At 51.2% G+C, this 19,483-nt stretch overlaps 1 protein-coding gene across 2 annotated transcripts in view; it reads left to right on the plus strand.

Annotated features, from left to right (window-relative positions):
- The window catches only part of PRCC (proline rich mitotic checkpoint control factor), a 29,105-nt gene extending 13,253 nt beyond the window's left edge, over positions 1 to 15,852 (plus strand). Inside the window, exons 2-7 of one of the 2 annotated variants that reach the window (XM_040988522.1) lie at positions 1,857 to 1,904; positions 3,930 to 4,496; positions 7,009 to 7,104; positions 12,083 to 12,226; positions 14,084 to 14,149; positions 15,418 to 15,852. In XM_040988522.1, the coding sequence (XP_040844456.1) occupies positions 1,857 to 1,904; positions 3,930 to 4,496; positions 7,009 to 7,104; positions 12,083 to 12,226; positions 14,084 to 14,149; positions 15,418 to 15,504 (1,008 nt within the window). In that variant the 3' untranslated portion in view covers positions 15,505 to 15,852. The remainder of the gene's footprint in view (positions 1 to 1,856; positions 1,905 to 3,929; positions 4,497 to 7,008; positions 7,105 to 12,082; positions 12,227 to 14,083; positions 14,150 to 15,417) is intronic. The other variant, XM_040988523.1, reaches the window with a different exon arrangement.
- Positions 15,853 to 19,483: the final 3,631 nt, after the last annotated feature.

Raw genomic sequence — 19,483 nt, forward strand, 5'->3', positions numbered from 1 at the left:
AACAGTCAGAGCTGAGCTAATCTGAAGCCAGGATCCAGGAGCCTCTTCCAGGTCTCCCACGCAGGTTCAGGGTCCCAAGGCTTTGGGCTGTCCTTGACTGCATTCCCAGGCCACAAGCAGGAAGCTAGATGGGAAGTAGGGCTGCCGGGATTAGAACCGGCGCCCATATGGGATCCCGGCACATTCAGGGCTCGGACTTTAACCACTGTGCCACTGCGTCGGGCCCACAGGTCATATTTTCTTTATCCATTCACCTGGCAGTGGGTTCTTAGGTTAGCTGCGTATTCTATTTGTGGTGAGCAGTGCTTTGGCGAACATGGGAGTGCAGCTATCCCACAGTGTGCCGAGTTCACGTCTTCTGGGTAAATCCTCAGTGCTGGGCTTGCTAAGGCAGATGATAGCTCTCTGTTGTAGTTTGCTTTTCTGTTTTCTTTCTTTCTTTTCTTTTTTAATTGGAAAATCAGATTTACAGAGAGAAAGAGATACAAAGAGAAAGATCTTCCATCCTGTGGTTCACTGTCCAAGTAGTTGCAACCCCTGAAGTGGTGCTGATTCAAGGCCAGGAGCCAGGAGCCTCTTCCAGGTCTCTCACGCGGGTTTTAGAAAAAAAAAAAAAGAATCTAGGTGATCAGGCTGTTAGATTCCTGCATGATCACCTATATCAGGACTTGGCCAGGGGGTGGGGGACCACTATGGCACAGATGGTTAAAGCTGGCATAGGCTTTTGTTAAAAGGATGGTTTCACTTTGTTCTAGCTCCCTGTTAATGTGTCTGGGGAAGTAACAGAAAATGGCCTAAGTGCTTCAGTTCCTGCCACCCATGTGAGAGACTCAGATAAAGCTCCAGAGTTTTGGCTTCAGCCCAGCTCTTAGGAAGTGGACAAATGGAAAACTTCAAGAGCTTTGTTTTGCTTCCATGTTCTGGTTCACTCTTCAGATAGCCACAAAAGCCAGGGTTGAGCCTGGTTGAATTCAGGAGCTCCATCATGTCTCCCATGTGGGTAGCAGGGGCCTAGCCACTTGGGCCATCTTCTGCTCTCTCAGGCTATTATCAGGGAGCTGAATCTGAAGTGCAACAGCTGGAACATGAGTTGGTGCTGCTGAGGGATGCTACTATTACAGGTGGCTGCTTTACCTGTTATACCACAACACTAAGGAATTGTATTGAGCTTAAAGTTTAGACTGTTTCCAGCTTGATGACTTTGAAACAACCCTGTTGTATCAGAGGGACAACACTGTGACCTCCTGTCTCGCCTCAAATCCTCTCCGTTGTCATTTGCCTGCCTTCCCGACGGTGAGCAGCTCTGTCTGGCAGACAATAGATCATTCTTGCAGAGGGAATGGATCTCTCCAAAGGCTTTGACCTTTAATGCCTCATAGAAGTGTAGTTAACACACCACTTAATCCCACCGGAGCGCCCCAGCCCTGTGGTTATGCAGTCTGTATAAGTGGTTTTAAAAGTGAAGCCGAGATTGGGTGAGATTGTGGGCCAAATACTATTCATCTTCTAGTGGACAGATTTATAGGAAGAAAAATGGGTATAGCCTTTTCTTCCCACCAAGGACCAAATGGGCGGAAATAGTCTTAATTTAACAGATTAGAAATTGACACCAAACAGACTATGTACTGAGTCCAGGGGGATGGGAATGAGTGACCGTGGGATAGCAAGCTGGGCACTGTTCTCAGCAGCGTTGGTGACCAGGAAAGAGGCCCCACTGTTTGGCTGGGCCCAGAATGGGCGCATCTCTGCACAGGGTGACTGCACAGATAGCCCCTTTATGTTTGTGTGGTTCATTGTGTGTGTTTCTCCCGCTATCTTAAAATGGTGAGTCCTTATTCCATTTCTCTTTCTCTTAGTCAGATTCTGAGGAAGATGAACCCACAAAGAAGAAAGTTGTCCTTCAGGTAAGCTTTGTGACATAACTGCAGCCAGATCTTGTCTTCCCCACATTGTTTGCTGAAGACAGGACTCGGAGCACCCAGCAGTTCTCACATCAGCCCGAGAGCAAGTATTTGAGAGCCGAGTGGGTCTGGTTTGCTGTTTCTTGCGTGTCTCTTCTCAGTGTTGTAGCTTTGACGTAATGGTGTCATCTCTACCAGAAGACAGGCAGTGGCAGGGAGATGGATCAGGACTCAGTTCAGTTCATGGCATTTTGGTAGAAGGAGTATTTTAGGGACAAAAGGGAAATGGCTAGATGGAAATGCTGTCAGGAAGCGTCCATATTTCACTAGCACCAGTGTTGTCCACTTTCCCCTTGTTTCACTTTTGCCTTGGGAAATACATTCTTAAATAGCACTTAGTGTTACCAGGCACTGTTCTCAGTGCTTCAGCAGTATGTAACTGACTTGGTCCTCACAATAGTGCCCATGTAGTACTATTTTTATTCCTGTTTTCCACATGAACAAAACCATGAGCTCAGGCCACTGAGAAGGCCGGAGTTGGGAGTCAGAATCTTCAGGAAGCGTTTCCTACTGCACTTGAGCTGTGCCTTATCCCTCTCGGCTGCTGCTCTGTGATCAAGATGGGGCGCCCCATCCCCCTGAATAATGCCATGGGTGATGGTCTTGCTGCTGGTTTGTGCTTTCCCTCGTCCCAGGATCTTTCATTCAGGTCCCCAGAAGTTTCTCTCTCTTTTGTGCCTAAACTTGATGACTCTGACCTCATGTGGAGAAGGAAAAGCAAATAAGGTTGTTGTCCCAAGGTTTGGACCTGCGTTGCTGAAACTGCCCCATCCCCTAGCTACCAAGGCAGAGGTCTCAAGTGGGCACACTTGCTTGGGAGTTAGAAACAGCTGGCAAGGGTGAGTGATGTGGGTGACAGTGGCTGACAGTGAGGGTGATGAAGGAGTTGTGGCAGAAGCTGCCAAGCTGGGACCCAGCAAAGCCAATCGATTCTTCTGTTGCCAAGACAGCCTTCTGGAGGAGGTGGACTGGCTCAGAAGGCACCCTCTGTGACAACAACAGGTTTGTATAGCACAGGAAGATGTGAGTGGGTAGAGGCAGCAGCATAGGTTGCTAAAGCACTCTGGGGACCCTGCCCTGCAGAGGGAGGTTGAATGCTTCAGGGATCGCCTGAGGATATATTCTACCTGTGCCCCACAGGCTCCAGTGACCCAGACACATGCACACAGCCGGCAGCAGAGGAACCCACTGTTCGCCTTTGTTAGTCCTCTTGCCTTGTGCTTGACTCTAGCTTGCTCTAGTCGTTCAGGGCGCTTGCCTGAGGACTGAGGCACACTGGTCCTCTAGGACAGTGACTCCAGGTGCCAGTTGTCACCCCTTCACCCTCTGGTTAGATCAGACTGGCCTTTGAACATGCAGAGAGTGGAGTCTAAGAGGTTCTTGCAGATAGTCGGGGGTTCTGGGTGGCTAGGCCAGTTAGCTTAGATCTCAGTAAGTTGAGTGTCTAACTGGCACCAACAAGCTCATGTCCCACATCCGCAGGGCTTTCCTCGGGCAGGGAGAGGCCTTCTGGCACCTGACATGAATGTTTCTTTTGGACACTTTGTTCTTGACTTTGGGTGGCAGTCAAAGGATGACTGACTTCTCACATTAGGAGGCCCCTCTGGGCATGGTGAAAGGAATAGGCTGGAGACAGACCTGGGCTCTGAGGGGGAAGGGAATGATACCAGATGAAGGTCAAGGGGTTTGCTGAATACCCAGAGCTAGGGAAGGCACTGCTGCTGAGTGCAGTGGAGCTGGGCTGGGGACAGGCAGGGAAAGGGAGTGGTATCTCACCATGGGAGATGGAGCCTATAGTAGGGCCAGAGGTCAGGGCAGTCAGGTGTAGATTAGATGACTAGAACAAGGGCTGGTGAGATTTTAGACTGGAATGTGTACCTGTAATTCCTGTTTGCTGTGTCACTGGTCCCTAATGTAAAATTCTCCTTGTCATCTTTTTTCCCTCCTGTCCATGCCTGGGCTCCTCAGGGATCCGGCGAGGGGACTGGGTTGTCTGCCTTGCTTCCTCAACCTAAAAACTTGACTGTGAAAGAGACTAACAGGTTGCTCCTACCCCACGCCTTCTCCCGGAAACCTTCAGAGGGCTCCTCTGAGACCAAGCCCTCCAGACCGGCTCCCAAGACCAAGCCTTCCCCACTTGCCCCTGTCGTGGGCACTACAACCACCACTCCGTCACCCTCTGCCATCAAGGCTGCTGCCAAGAGTGCTGCCCTGCAGGTGACAAAGCAGATCACGCAGGAGGAGGATGACAGTGATGAGGAAGTAGCCCCCGAGAACTTTTTCTCCCTCCCTGACAAGGCAGAGCTACCGGGAGTCGAGCCATACCCTTACCCTCTCCCTACTGTCCCTGAAGAGCTGCCCCCAGGCACGGAGCCGGAGCCTGCTTTCCAGGACGATGCAGCCAATGCCCCCCTTGAATTCAAGATGGCAGCAGGCTCGAGTGGGGCCCCTTGGGTGCCTAAGCCTGGGGACGACTACAGCTACAATCAGTTTTCCACATACGGCGATGCCAATGCTGCTGGTGCTTATTATCAGGTGAGTAGGGACACAGAGGGCAGTGATGGCAGCCTCTGTACTGTCACCTATGTGGGACTAACCTATTGTCTTGTTCTCCATTGAAACCATCGTACCTCAAAGTGTGCCATATGTGTTTCAAACCCTATGGGTCTCAGCTGCTCAGGTCTTAGAGTCTAGGTTGAACCTCAGAGCTAACACTTGCTCTGAAATCGCAGCCCTATGTGGGAGCTGCTGTAAGATGTAGAGAGAAGAAAGAGGAGTGGTTGCTGAGCCCAGAGATGCTGGACACATTCAGGTGTGGACAAGTGGACTGTGGCCTCAGTTCTTGTTAGTGGTAGCCTCAGGAGAGTCTGTGGAGGAAGGAGTACTGAGAAAGCATGGAGAGAGGCAAACTGAGGGTCAGGGGGACATGTGGGGGTTAGTGGCAGAGCGCACCACTGAGAAGCCTTGATGGAGTGGGAAGCTGGGTGGGCTCAATGCAGGCACCCTGGAAGAAAAGACACATGGAGGGCATCCTGAAGGCAATTTGGGTTCTGAATCTCAAGCTCTGTGCATTTGGGTGGATTATCCACCTGCCTTGCCAAGTCCTAGACCTCAGCTACAAAGTGGGATATGATAACTTCGTTGGGTTGCTGGAAGAATTGCATAAGCTTACGTAGTGCCTGCAACATAGTGAATGCTCAGGAGATGGTTATTATAACTATCTCTAGACATGCTATATTCAAGTGTTACCTGGAAGAAGTATTTAGGTTTGTTTTGTATGGCCTCAGACAGAGTGTAGGATGCCAGCTTGTGGGTGATTTAAGAAAGAACTTCCTCGTAGTCAGAGCCTGCTTAGCTAGGGAGGATTCTCAGAGGTGGGGGACTCAGCACTCAGACCAGGAGCTGCATTGGGCAGCCTGAGGCCTCTGTGATCCGCGAGGTTCTGTGTTTGGTATCGATCTTACTTTCCATGTAGATGAAGGGGGAGGGAGGGAAGGCTTTGAGGCGGCCTTGTTTTGACCAAAACTCTGAAAACAATTGTGTTTCCTAAATCTTTGTTGTTAAGCCTTGTTGTATCCTGTAGGTTATTCCAAGATGGAATTCCCTTGAGATTGTTAGCAGTTGGAGGAGGGTGGAAGCTAGTAAGACAGTTTTGGCTTCTTTAGCCAAAAAAGATGCTGTTAAAAGCATGAGAAGCCACTGGTTGGCATCCAGCAAGTGAGAACATATCAGTGTTTTTGTTTTGTTTTGAAGACTTACTTATTTATTTGAAAGGCAGAGTTACAGAAAGACAGAGATTCATCTACCATCCTTTGGTTCACTGTTAGTGGCTCTAATGACTGGAGCCTACATTGGAGTTCCGGGTGCAATTATAAACACTTTGAGGTAGCCTGTGCAAAATAAAACACTTTAAGTATGATAGAGAACCCTGACATGTTGTCATTTAGAAAGGTTTGAAATATTTGAAAGACACAGAGAAAGAGATCTTCCTTATAAGTTCACTCTGCAAAAACATTCAGCATCCAGTGTTGGACCAGGCCAAGCCTGGAGCCTGGAACTCAACCTGGGCCTGCCCTGTGACTAGTGGAGATTCAAGTACTTGGGCCTGTTACCTTGCAGGGTGCATGTTAGCCAGGAGCTGGAATCAGAAGAGGAACCAGGAATCAAACCCAGGCACTCCAGTATGGGGATGTGGGTTTCCCAAGTGGCAAATACCGCCCTGACTCTGAAATCTAAATATATCCATTGAAAATTATTGTAGAAAATCAGTGTTCTTGGGCCTGGTGGCGTGGCCTAGTGGCTAAAGTCCTCGCCTTGAACGCCCCGGGATCCCATATGGGCACCGGTTCTAATCCTGGCTGCCCCACTTCCCACCCAGCTCCCTGCTTGTGGCCTGGAAAAGCAGTCGAGGACGGCCTAAAGCTTTGGGACCCTGCACCCGTGTGGGAGACTCGGAAGAAGTTCCTGGATCCTGGCTTCGGATTGGCGCATAGCATCAGCCGTTGCACACACTTGGGGAGTGAATCATCAGACGGAAGATTCCTCTCTGTATATCTGACTTTCCAATAAATTAATAAATCTTAAAAAAAAAAAAAAAGAAAATCAGTGTTTTCTAATTGCTGGGGATTTTTAAGTTACTTTTTTTTAAATTGTTGTTGTTAAAGATTTATTTATTTTTTATTGCAAAGTCAGATAGAGAGGAGGGGAGACAGAGGAAGATCTTCCATCTGATGTTTCACTCCCCAAGTGACCGCAACGGCCAGTGCTGAGAGAGAGAGAGTCGCTCTTGGGAAGCAGCTGAGGGAGTAGGGGGGCACTGAGGAAGGAGCAAATATCTATTCCTTGTCACCCTTTGCCAAGAAATACCCATCTCTGGGTAGTACAGATCGAAAAGGCTGCAGGTCTGTTCTTGGGGTACAGGGCAGGGTTGTGGATCTGGGCCTGGCTTATCTGTTGGCAGGGATGGTAGTGTGGGCACTGGTTCTGGCCATCCTTATTTCTTCTATTGTACCCTCAGTTGCTGTGCTTGTTTTCTCATTGGCTACAGGATTACTACAGTGGGGCCTACTATCCTGCACAGGACCCGGCCATGGTCCCCCCCCAGGAAATCGCCCCTGATGCCTCCTTCATTGATGACGAAGCAGTAAGTCCACCCTCATCACACATGGTCACCAGGTTTCAAATCTTTGTATAAGCTGTATCAGCTGGGATCCGATTGTGCAGCAGAGACCTTAGAAACTACGTGATAGTGGTGTTTTAAGGTTTTATTTTATTTCTTTGTAAGAGAAGACTGGAGCTAGACAGGCATGATGGGTGACAAATGCCATGGGAGGTGACAGCCTTGTCAGGGATCAGTCAGTGATCATAGCTTTGCCCTGGGCAGTGGTCTTTACACTTAGAAGAGCAGCTAAAGCTCCAGCCATCAGGTTTGGAGGTGCAAAAGAGGGAGGGATGCCTTTTGTTCCTTTGTGGGAGACTTTCTGAAGGTTCCTGTGAACACAGCCACTTGCAGCTTGCTGACTAGAGTCTGCATGACCATAGCTGGTTGTAGGGGACCTGGGAAATAAGGGCTTTTTATTGAGTGGTAGCATACCTAGCTAGAATCTTGTGGAAAAAGGGATTTGGGAGATCCCTGGCAGCTGTGTTTCCCATGACTCTGGAGAGCTGCACAGGAGAGACCCAACACGAGCTGTGTGCCCCGGTGCTCAGGCCGTATGAGGACCGCTAGGTGTCACAGCCTGTTGGGAGCAAGTGGAGCCAGGTGCTGTCTCTGCACAGAGTACTCAGAGAAAAGAATACTCCACTTACCTTTGCCCACAATGGTGTCCATCCCTTTACATACCTGAGCCTGGGCCTGGTACTGTGCTTGGCCGCTCCTCTGGATAACCTGTGTGGCAAGTTCCATGGGTGAGTCTCTCTGACCTAAGCCCAGAAGACAACTGAGAACTTGCTCACTGGCCAGTTTCTTGTAGGTGCAGTGAGCCTAAGGGGACCTCATGAACGTTCAGACCAGGACAGGGGCAGCACAGAAGTTACTTTTTCTTTTTTTAATTATTATTTTAAATTGATAATCTTTACATAGTTGGTTAGGGCACAAAGGGTCAAGGGCTGCAGGAAAGTGGGAAAGACCATTGTTTCCACATTATTGCCTTTTTTTTCCTGTATCTGGGGTAAAGGGGAGATAAAGGGAGAAGCCCCATTCAGCCTCCCACCCATTCCAACATCCCCGATGTGGGGCATACTGTGAGGGCTCTGCTCAAATGGTTTTGATAGTTCAATAGTTCTAAATTGCTGCTAGTCTTGTGATTCCAAGCACGATGAAATCTCTCCAGAATCCACTGGCTGACCTAGTCCACCTTAGAGTCTCTGTTTGCCCAGATTTTTACTGTCAACACATGGTTGGGGTAGTTGATTGATTTGTTCTGTCCTCTGTTCTCTGTTGTGGTACCAGGTGTCCTGTGCAGATTCTGATGGACTGCCATATCCTCCACGTGCACCTGGATATGCTATCCACTACTCCGTCTGAGCCTCTGAGGATGCTCAGCTTTGGCACTTGCACTCTATGGTCAGACCATGGAACCTGCACTTCTTTTCATGGTTTGGGTTCTGAGATCAGCAGTTCAGTTGGAGGGATCCCCAAAGAAACTTTGTCTGAGGTGATCCCAGACCAGATTCTTATGTGTGCATGCTAGTACAGGGCCTGGCATAGTCCGTTGCCCCAATGAGCTGGTGGTTGCTGTGCTGTTCCGAAGCCAGGAGCCAGGAACCTCTTCCAAGGTCTCCCACATGGGTGGGGGGACCCAAGTCTTTGAGTCATCCTTATCTGCTTTCCCAGGCCACAAGCAAGGAGTTGGATGGGAAGTGGAACTGCTGTGATTAGAACCAGCGCCCATGTGGGATCCTGGTGTGTTCAAGCCAAGGACTTTGGCTGCTAGGCCATGACGCTGGGCCCTAGCCTTGTCTTTCACACAAACCAATGGGTGTTGCAATGCAGTCTGATCCTTCCCACCACACATTCTGCCTTCTCGCAAACCAGTGGGAGCTGCAGCCTAGTCAGAGCGACCCACAATAACTCCCACCAATTCCGCCTCCTGCCCTCGTTCCTGTACTTGCCAGTATGTATAGCAAACTTGTCTGATCTCTTCCACATCCCATTCAGCTCTCCTACATGTTAGTGGGCATTGAAGCCTAGTTCAACCCAAGCAGCTCCACTATCCAGCCCACACATGCTGGTGGGAGCACTCTCTGTCTAGCCACGCCTGCTTCAGTCCTTGCCTGATTTTCATACTCTCCAGTAGGAGTGGTAGCCCAAGAGGGAGGTGCCCACTATTTCCCTACTGGGCCCAATCCCACTCCCAGATCATGTACTCTCAGATGGTTTTGCAGTTTAACCTGACAGAATTAGCCCCCAGTGCCAGCTCTGCTAGCTGATGCCGTGGCAAAGCCCAACCAACCCTCACCCATTCTGATTTATGCTTGCACCAGTAAGAACAGTCAGCCCAGCCTGGCTTTTCCCTGATCTAACTCACATGAAACCCACAGGTGTTGTAGCACTGTCCGATCTGGTCTGCCTTCATCCCAAAACATGCTCTCCAGTGGGAGTGGTGAGCCAGCAGGGGAGCCCTCCACATTCCCATACCAGCTTTGCCCTTTCCCGCTTGCTTCTCACATGTGCTGATTGGATGCTGTGGCCCAGTCTGGCATAGCCTGCCTCGCCTCAGCCTCAGTGCTTTAGTGTGCTATAGTGTGGCCTGGCCCAGAAAACCCCCAATTGCAGCTCCCACTGGTGGGGTTACAGCCTAGCCCAGCCCAGTTAGCACTCAGTCTAAGCCGTAATGTGTACTGGTGTGTCTTGCGACTGAACCCAGCCTGACCCACACTCAATTCTAGTGCTCAGATTTGCCAGCTGGTAATGTGAACTGGTTCAGTCTGGTTTGCCCCTGACCTGTGCCAAATGCATGCCAGTGGGTACCATTCCCTGGCCTGGTCTGGGCTGCTCCATATTGTAGTTCTTACACTCACCTACAGGAACTTGTCCTGACAGAGGAGTTTCCCAAGCTCCTCCATAAGAACTTCTTTCAATGTCAGATCTCACACACATTGGTGGGTCCATGGGCCAGCCCTACTTAGTCCATCCCCTGTCCTAGCAAGAACAGTGGCCTTTCCTAACTGGCCGTCAACTCATTCCGGTTCTTACTTTTGGATGTTTCAACCCAGCCAAGCCTGATCCACACCCAGACACAGCTCACACATTGCCTGACCCGTCCTGCATCTACCCTGGTCCTCCAGGGCACTAGTTGGTGCTAGAGTCTAGACCAGTCCACATTTATGCCAACACTGCAGCCATTTCCAGACTGATGGAACAGGGGACAGATCACATTAGGCAGAACTATGGCACTAACCAGCATGTGAGAGAACCAGGTCTGGGGGTGGATTCTGTGGGTGATGTGTGGGCCAAACCCTGTGTAATCACAAGTCCCACTGGTTAGCTCATTATTTGGGGTGGTGATGGACTGAGCTAGGTGATACCACGGAACCTGCCATCACTCACAGGTACAGGGACTGAGAACAGTTTGGGCAGGTCCAGGCTACAGCACACGCATGTGCATCCTAAAACAGGGTATGGGGTGGGCTGGGCCGCAACGTTCACCAGCTCATACAAGGCCAAGATGGAGGAGCAGGCTATGACGGGCACTGGCCTAACACCCACTGGCATGTATGAGATCTAGGTCTCTGGTCAAGTGGGGGTACTTGAGAAACTCCCCTAGTGGGTCATAACTCTCACTGACGATCACATGGTCCAGGTCTGGGGGTCAGGCAAGCTGGGCAAAGTAGCTCCAACCGTTGGCTAATGTGTGGGTTGGGTATGGAAGGGGCAGACTGGGCAGGGGCAAGCAAACCTTAGCTCACCAGCAAGAACAGAAATCAGGTGGGAGCACAGGTCATGCTGAGCTAGGCTCTTGTATCTACGGGTTTGTGTGAGCCAGGGATGCCAGGCTACAGCATCTAAGGCAAAGGCCAAGATGAGGGGCTATGCCAAGCTGGGTCAGAGTAACCACTGGCATGCACATGATCTATGGCTAGGAACAGGCCTGGTTGGGGAGCTAATGGGACACCCTGGCTGGGATGGGGTTCCCACTGGGGAGTGCAGCGGCCAGAGTGGGAGCTCTGTGACAAAGAGAAAGCGATAGAGAGATCTTTCATTCATGGACTCATTCCTCAAATGTCCACCGTAGCTATGGTTGTGCCAGGTCAAAGCCAGGAGCCTAAATCTCTGTCTGGGTCTCCCACCTAGGTACCAGGAACCCATGTCATCTGCTGCCTTCCCAGATGTATTAACAGGAAGCCGGATCAGAAGTAGAGCAGTTGGGATTTAAACCAGCTCTCTAGCATGGGATGCTCGCATTGCATGTGGCAGCTGAACTCTATGCACTATAACGTCTGCTCCTCAATTTTCTGTTTTCCAGGTTTATTCCCTTCCTCCTCACTCCCTCCCAGGCACATCTTGGGCTGACATGCAATATGATCTAAGTGGTTTTTTTTGTTGTTGTTTTGTTTTGTTTTTTTAAGGAGTGGGAAAAATGGCTGTTTCTTAGTATGTTGGGCAGGCATGTGTGCATATACACATGTGTGTACACATGCAACCCAAGCTCCCAGCCATATTCTCTCTCTCTGACTTCTGCTCTGGTGTGGAGTTTGCTGATTTGGTGATACAGAACCAATTGGAGATGAAAAACCAATTTTTAGGGAAGACACCCTTTTTTGTTTGTTTGTTTTTGCCCTCAATTCATAATCTGCAAATTGTGTGCAATCCGTTTAGGTGGTTAGGCTTTATGTGTCATTTGAAAACAGTTCGTACTCCTGACTCTGCACTCACTTATGTTTGGGAAGACCTCCTGGTCTTCCTGCTGCTGAGTCCCAGAGACCTGCTGAGAAGCAGCCTCCTGCCGAGCATCCAGGGAGTACAGTTGGAGCAGGTGACAGGACGCATTGTGCAAAGGAGAATCAAGAGGCCTTTGGGTTGCTGTCAGAAACTTCTACCATGAACTCTGGGTCCTTGGCAGCATTTCCTGATCCCCTGCCTCAAGTTTTTGACTGCTGTGTTTTCCTTTCTTTTCCAGTTTAAGCGGCTACAGGGCAAGAGGAACCGGGGGAGGGAGGAAATCAACTTTGTGGAGATCAAAGGTGATGACCAGCTCAGCGGTGCCCAGCAGTGGATGACCAAATCACTGACTGAGGAGAAGACCATGAAGTCCTTCAGCAAAGTATGATGGGAGGAAAGGATACAGGGAGGCCAGCTGGGAAGCCCCAGAGCAAAATTCACTTTCCTCCCTGTCCTGTTCCCATACCCCATTGTTAGGGGCACTGCACCACATAGGGTACCCCTACTACCTGTGTCTGCACCAAGCCTCTCAGAGGGCTGCCTTCTAGAACTCGGCTGCCCTTGAGCTGCCTTCCAGCTGGAAGGAAGAGTCCAATACTGAGATGAGCAGCTGGGAGATCTCTGGTGGCTCTTGCCCTACTGGTCAGAACCCACCACTTTGCCCTCTCTTCAGCACGGGCCCTCTCCCATCTGAGGTACATGGGCGTGGCTTGGAATGGATTTGGAGTGTGGTGCAGCAGGGCCTCTGCAGCTCTGAGCTTGCCACTCCTCTCCTTTCCCTCCTTTGTCCTTGAAGCCAGTTGCCATCTTTTCAGGGCATTCTTCCCTCACACTCCCTGCCCCACACCCCATGCCTCACTCCGTTCTCAGTGTGGTGAGTGCTGAGCACTCAGTACTGGGTACAGCAGACACGGACACTGATGTGTCTGCCATAGCGGGGAGGACGTGGGGAAGCCCTGGATGCATGCCCAGCACTGGCAAGGCCAAGGTCATGGATTTGATTCCCTTCTCCCTGCTCCCTCTTTTGCTTCGCTTTGTTCTGTGGTCACAGATGTCTGTTGGAGCCCCAGCCATTTGTTTTAACTGAATGCTGATGGTCATCAGGGACAGCATTGTGGTTAGGTCAACGCGGATCCAGCTCTGCTTACTGGAAAAACCACTCAGGCGAGCATGGCAGACTAGCCATGGATTAAGAGCAATGGTACACAGCAATGGCTGTTGTCTGTGCTCGCCAGCCAGGAGAGGAGTTGGGTGCCTTACATATGTTGTCTGTAGCTGCCACATGGAATAACACGGCAGTGGGGGACATGAATTTGCTGTGTGCCCAGCTCCACATTTCCTTCTTGCTATCTGTATGGGCCTGGGTGTTTGAGAAACAGCTGTGGCCCCTGCTGTGCGAGAGTGGAGGCCTGAGGATCGCACAAATGGTTACCTAAGAGCCAGGGTGGCTCTGGAGGGGGTTTTGGGAGTCTGGTGGAACTGATTGGAAAGCTTCGAATCTGAGAGGGCTCTGGTGGAGGAAAAACCACAGAGTGGAAGCCCAGAGCAGAACAGCTTTTGGCTATAAATCATTGGTGTCCAAGTTTGGTCAGGGCTTCAGTGCGGTTATGGGTGGGGAGGACAGATGGGAGATGAGTGCTGTGACGTAAGGTTGCTGAGCACAGGGGCTGCTAGTACTAGAAATGGAGCGGGGGTGGGGGGGCTCTGAATTTCAGCCACAGGAGACTCATGGGAGAGAGTTGGGTGACCGGTAGGTAGGAGATGGATGAGACATCTGGCCTTCCTAGGGAGAGAGGACAGACAGATGAAGAGGGTCTGAGAGGGGTGTGGTGCAGGAGTGAGAGGACCTAAAATGAAGGGGAAGACCTCTGTACCTGGCACTTATGCTGCCTTGGACACACTGCAGGCAGTAGCACCCTGTGTCGGGTCTGCTATGGACAGAGCTGGGGCTGTGGTGGGGTGCGGCTGAAATACGCTGGCCCTGACCTCAAGTATTTGCAATGTGATGGGGACATCAGTAGGCTATTTAAGGCAGGTATTCTGAGCTTGGAGTTTTGCATAATAGCTTTAATAAAAATAGCTTTTGTGAATATAGAGACATAGAAACAGCCCCAGGTTGACGCTTCTCCCTAGGATTTCGGCTGAGGTTGATTTCTTAATCGCCAGCTACCCTGGCTGACTTACATAAGCAAATCTGCCTTTCTTGCTGTGGGTAAATCACTGTTTTTCTCCTTTGCAGAAGAAAGGTGAGCAGCCTACAGGCCAGCAGCGGCGGAAACACCAGATTACATATCTGATTCATCAGGTGAGAGGCTGAAAATGCAGGCTGGGCTCTGAAAGTGCTACCTGTTTTGCCAGGGGGCCCCTGCTGTCTGGCATCCAACCTTGTTCTTGGTGTGGCCACTAGGGGGGGATGTATCCCGCAGGATGTTGCTACGCAGAGCTCTGTGTTGCTGCAGAGGCTTGGGGGACCAGGGCAGGAATGAACTGTGGGAGTGGGAATTCAGATCACTACAATGGGATTTCAGGAGGACATGGTTGATTCTAGGGTTCTTTTAAACAGCAGTTCCCTCCTCCCTCCACCCCCAGTAACTTAAAAGGCTAAAAAGATTGATTAGCCAATTTAGCAAAAACATTTGCTCGGGAGGAAGTTGCTTTTGTATTTACCACTTTTGTGGAGAACATCAGCACATTTGATGGGGAAGTACAAATAATCTAAAAAGAGGTCTCTTCAGATTAATAGCATGTCCTTGGTTTTTACTTGGCATAACGGGGCAGCCTTCATTTTCTTGTCTCGTCATTCAACAGCATCCTTTTGAGGCCTGCAGAGCCAGATGCAGCCAGGGTCACAGACTTGGATGAGATCTTTCCTGGTCCCTGCCTGGGCAGCAGGTTTTGGGGTTTGGGGTGTGGCTGCAGGCTTTGCTTCCGCATCCTGCAGCATGGGCTCTGTCCTCTACAGGAGCCCTGTGGAACCCTTCCCTGGGGTGTGATTTCAAGGCAGGATCTTTTTCAATTCCAGGGCAGGTGAGCCGATGGCAGATAACTTTGGGGACTTAGGGAACTCCCTTTCTAGGGTGGTATCTATATACCAGGATATAGTACAGAGCCAGGAGCCGCTAAGATGGAGGATTAAAGTTGTCATTAGAGTGTCACCCAGATTTTCACCACTTCTTCCTTCCTTCAGGATGACCTGGACGTCCTGGGTCCCTCAGCCCCTCTGCTCAGTGCAGCAGTTTGGCTGTGGGGATGTCCTCGCCCTTCCTGCCATTCCGCTTCCAGACGCCAAGTCCTAGACCTCGTTTGTCTGTTGGCCGCCATAGTATTTCAGTTTTAATTTTACCAGCAGATGCCCTCAGGTTCCTCAGGCTTTTTTGTGCTTAAACCTCATTAACTTCCCCAAGAGGTGATTTTTCTTTGTTTTCCTGAGTTCTTATCCTTCTCAGTAGATAAGAGAAATCAAGTCTTTTGCAAGAGATTTGCTGTCTTCCTGAGAACTGTTAGGGTAGGAGAAGGTTTTGAGCCAGGAGGGCAGCATGGAAGTGCCTCTCACATCCCCTTCTTCTTGTGCAGGCGAAGGAGCGGGAGCTGGAGCTGAAGAACACCTGGTCAGAGAACAAGCTCAGCCGCCGGCAGACCCAAGCCAAATACGGATTCTAAGGGCTCCGGAGCTGCTTACTCCCGGACCTCCTGCCAGCCCAGCTGGCCAGGCCCCCAGCTTAACCTCTGGGACCCCAGCTGCTCCAAGCCCAGGATCTTTCCCTGAGGACCCAGCTCTCGCCTCAGCGAGAATGAACATATTTGATAGGTTTTTCTTACCACAAGTTAGAAAATTCAGCTCCTTTCTGTCCTGGAGTTGGCAAAGGCTCAAGCCACGCCTTGAGGAAGGCATTGGGGTCTTGGGTGGGAGTTCTGCCCCTTGATGGGTGTGGTGAGATGGTGACCCTTCCTCCTTTTTTTTTTTTTTTTAAACCAGGGATGTCTGTTAAAATAAAATCTTGAGTCTGATGGACACTGGCTGCCCTGTGCCCAGATCACGGGGTTGACCGTGTATGTAGATCACTCTCTGAGCCGCCTGGGGCTATGCACCTCGTGGCTTGGCTCCCTCTGCTCACCATCTAGCCTGGCTTCGTGGCCTCTGATGAGCCTGGGGAAGAGGGGTGCCATTGAGTACGGGCCAGGATGACTTTCAGAGAGACCGATGACTCTCCGTGTAGGAAGCATTGCTGTGCTCAGGCAGCTCCAGAGACTGGGGGAAGTCAGGCGATCCTTCTGAGGCCTAACCCTGCACCTGATGGGCCGGGAAGTATTAATGAACATGGTTGTACCCAGAGTCAACTCTTCTGTATGTAGCCTGGTGGTCATAAGCATAGGGCTCATGGGCTCGACAGAAAGCCATGGAGGCTTCTGGGTTCCAAAGTCATTGTTCCAGTGAGCTGCAGGGCACCGTGATGTATGGCTGACTGCTTCCTGTCAGGACAGGGCTCGGTAGGGCTGGTCACAAAGACCAGCAGGCAGGCCATCCCTGAGGTATTTCTGAGGATACCAGGCTCCAGCAGGGGTGGGCAAGAGGTACAGAGCAGCTGCTGTGGTTTCTGCAGGAGAGCCCTTGGGTCCCAGCTAGAGGAGGTGTTGACCAGATGGAGAGACCCAAGTCTCATTGAAAGAGACATGGGAGGGAATTGTGATAGGTAGTTCTGGTGACGGAGGTGTGGGGGGCGGTTTGAGCAGGGGTGTGGTGGGGACCTGCGTGGGAAGGAAGGGGTAGAGTGAGGAGCTCACCGTGCTTCCGCATCAGTGAGCTGGGGTAAGTTGAGGAGTCTGTTTCTCATTAAGTACAGAGAAGGGTTTCATTGCTTACAGGAAAACCACCCGCTTATCTGAAATCTGACCTACTTCAGGCTGCAGCCAGACAGGGCTCCTGCATCCCACAGGGACACTTGGGCTGCAGTTGTCCAAGTCCGTGCATCCAGCCAGCCCTCAGCCAGGAGATGAACCCCGTCCACTGAGGCCAGGACTTGTACCTTCCCCCCAACCCCCAGGGGAGCGAGGAAAGGGGCTTGGTTGGCTCAACAGGGCCTGGAGTTCAGAGATGCTGAGTCAACCACATGCCTTACTGTGCAGCGCGGTTGGTATGTCCCCTCCCACCTGAGTTGCCATGCTCTGGGGTTCACCAGTTCTGCATTCTCATATTTGGAGCCCTGGGAGGCAAGAGCTGGCGGGCAGACTGAGCCCAAATGTCTTGGAAATGGGCAGAACTCAGGAGGGGGTGATATCACCAGGGTTCCTCATGCTTCCCACTGCCTTTGGTTCTCAAGTTTTCCCCAGTTAGTCTTAAATTGCTCCCTGCCTTCTGCTCCCTCCCCTTTGAAAACCACTTTTTACTTCTAAAATCTGGTAATTTAGTTGATGAATGGGGCCTCCTGGTCGCCAGGAGACAGCACTGACAGAAGATGAACAGCCTTGGTTTGGGAGGACTTCCTGGAGGGAACAGGAATGAACAGGAAGAAAGACGAGAAGGGATAAGGGAGACAAAATGTGGCTGGCAGCAACAGCCAAAGGGCTGAAAGGTGCGAAGGCTTGGCTTAGAGGTTGAGACATGTGGTTGTGGGAGACAGGTGGGGCCACGGCTAGGCAAGTATGCAGTATGGCCCTGGCCAGGACTGCAGGGGGAGGAGCTGATGGCAAGCAGATGGCAGAGTTGCCATCCTGAGGGCGTTCCTGTCACTTCCCCCAATGCTGCCAACCCCCAGGGAGAGCTGGGCCTCGTGCTGCAGCCCAGCTGGACTGTGGACCTTAATACTGGTATCTGCAGGATGTTCGGAGGCGCAGGGGAAATGAGAAGATTCATGAGTGATCAGGGTGGGTTTCACTCCTCCCTCCAGGGTCAGTTCTGAGAGGAGGACCGGCCCACAGCTCTTTCCTAAGAGGCTTTGTGGAGTATCTTGGGCTGTGCTTCCTGTTCACAGGTCTGTCACATGGTGTCTAAGGGGTGGGTGCGGTTAAGACTCCTATCGCAGGTCTCCAGGTGGGATGAGCCACAGAGGCCCTGGTTGGAGGGGTGGGGACACCCCATGGGAGAGCTGTTAGCTAGGAAGTGCCCTCCACATCCTGGCAAGGGGTGGAGGCTGGCTGGAGGTAGGGGAACCCTGCTCAGCATAATTGCTCAGTGCCCTTCCCCAGTACAAGTTGCTCAGTTTGTCCTCCCTTCTGAGGTCTGCCTGTATGTACTGGCCTCCACATGGAATTGAGGGCAGCAGCCCAGGGCAGCGTGCCCTAGGTTGGGAGGGGAAGGGAATTTCCACCCCCGAGGTCTTCAGGGTTGGACAGCAGCTGGAACCCTTGGCGGCACTGGGACTTCATCCTTTTCCCATGTATCAGGAGGAACCCTTGGCTGGGATGGCAAGATCAGGTCCTTAGGGAAGACGTTGGGGTGCAGCAGGTGATGCTAGCGCTTGGGATGCCCACCTCCCATACTGGAGTATCTTGAGTCTTGGTTGTTGCACACTGCCAATCCAGTTTCTTCCTAACATGCCTGGGAGGCAGCAGGGGATGGGTCATGTGAGAGGCCTGGATGCAGTTCCTGGCTCCTGGCTTCAGTCTGGCCCAGTTCTGACTGTTGAAGGCATTTGGGGAGTAAACAGACAGATGGAAGGAAGTCTCTCCCCATCTCAGTCACTCAAGTTTTTAAAAAGATGGATTTACTTTTCATTGAAAAGGCAGATTTACAGAGAGGAGAGACAGAAATAGCTTCCATCCACTAGTTTACTCCCCAGATGGCTGCAACAGCTGGAGCTGAGCTGATCAGAAGTCAGGAACCAGGAGCTTCTTCTGGGTCTCCCATGTGGGTGCAGAGTCCCAAGGTTTTGGGCCATCCTTTGCTCTTTCTCAGGTCATAAGAAGGGAGCTGGATGGGAAGTAGAGTGGCCAGGACACGAATTGGTGCCCATATGGGATCCCAGTGTTTGCAAGGCGAAGATTTAGCCACTAGGTCATTGCCCTGGGCCCGCCCCTCCCCCATTTATAAAAAGATCTGTTTTAATTGGAAGATTAACTGCCTTTCAAATAAATAAATTCCACCTCCAGCTTCCTGTCACCTTCCGTCTCTAGACTGATTCCCTCCTGAGTTGACCCTAAGGTCTGTTACAGAGTGTCTCCACATCCTTTCTGGCCCAGTCAGCCCTAAGTTCTTTGCTTGCATGGCCTCCCGTGCAGATAAAGAGGTCTGTGTTCCCTTTGATATAGAATGCTGGGTGCAGTGGCACAGAAAGAGTCCCCTAGTGGAAGTGTCCACAGTGCTTGATGGCATCCTGTTGTCTGTTGTGGCTTTGGTGTGTCCAGCCCAGGCTGAAGAACAGGGTGGGCAGGGGAGCTTGGCCCCAGCCTGGGCTTTGCTGTCCACAAAGAGCAAGTGGCTGCCAGGACACTTCTGGCCTCCTCCCCACACTCGCCCAAGTCAGTTCCCATTCCCATCATTTGTGCCACCAAGAAGCACCTCTTAGCCTTGTCTTCTCTGCTGGGAAGAATGCACCATTAGGTGATTCTTAACACATTCTGTCTCCTCCCCATCTTAGCAAGGCCATCTGCTTCCCCCTGCCCTCCTAGAGGCTTCTGGACCGAAGGACAAAGGAAGTGGAAC

This window comes from Ochotona curzoniae, unplaced genomic scaffold (genome assembly GCF_017591425.1).
Source record: "Ochotona curzoniae isolate NIBS_2020 unplaced genomic scaffold, NIBS_Ocur_1.0 contig_4909, whole genome shotgun sequence".
Lineage (NCBI taxonomy): Eukaryota > Metazoa > Chordata > Mammalia > Lagomorpha > Ochotonidae > Ochotona > Ochotona curzoniae.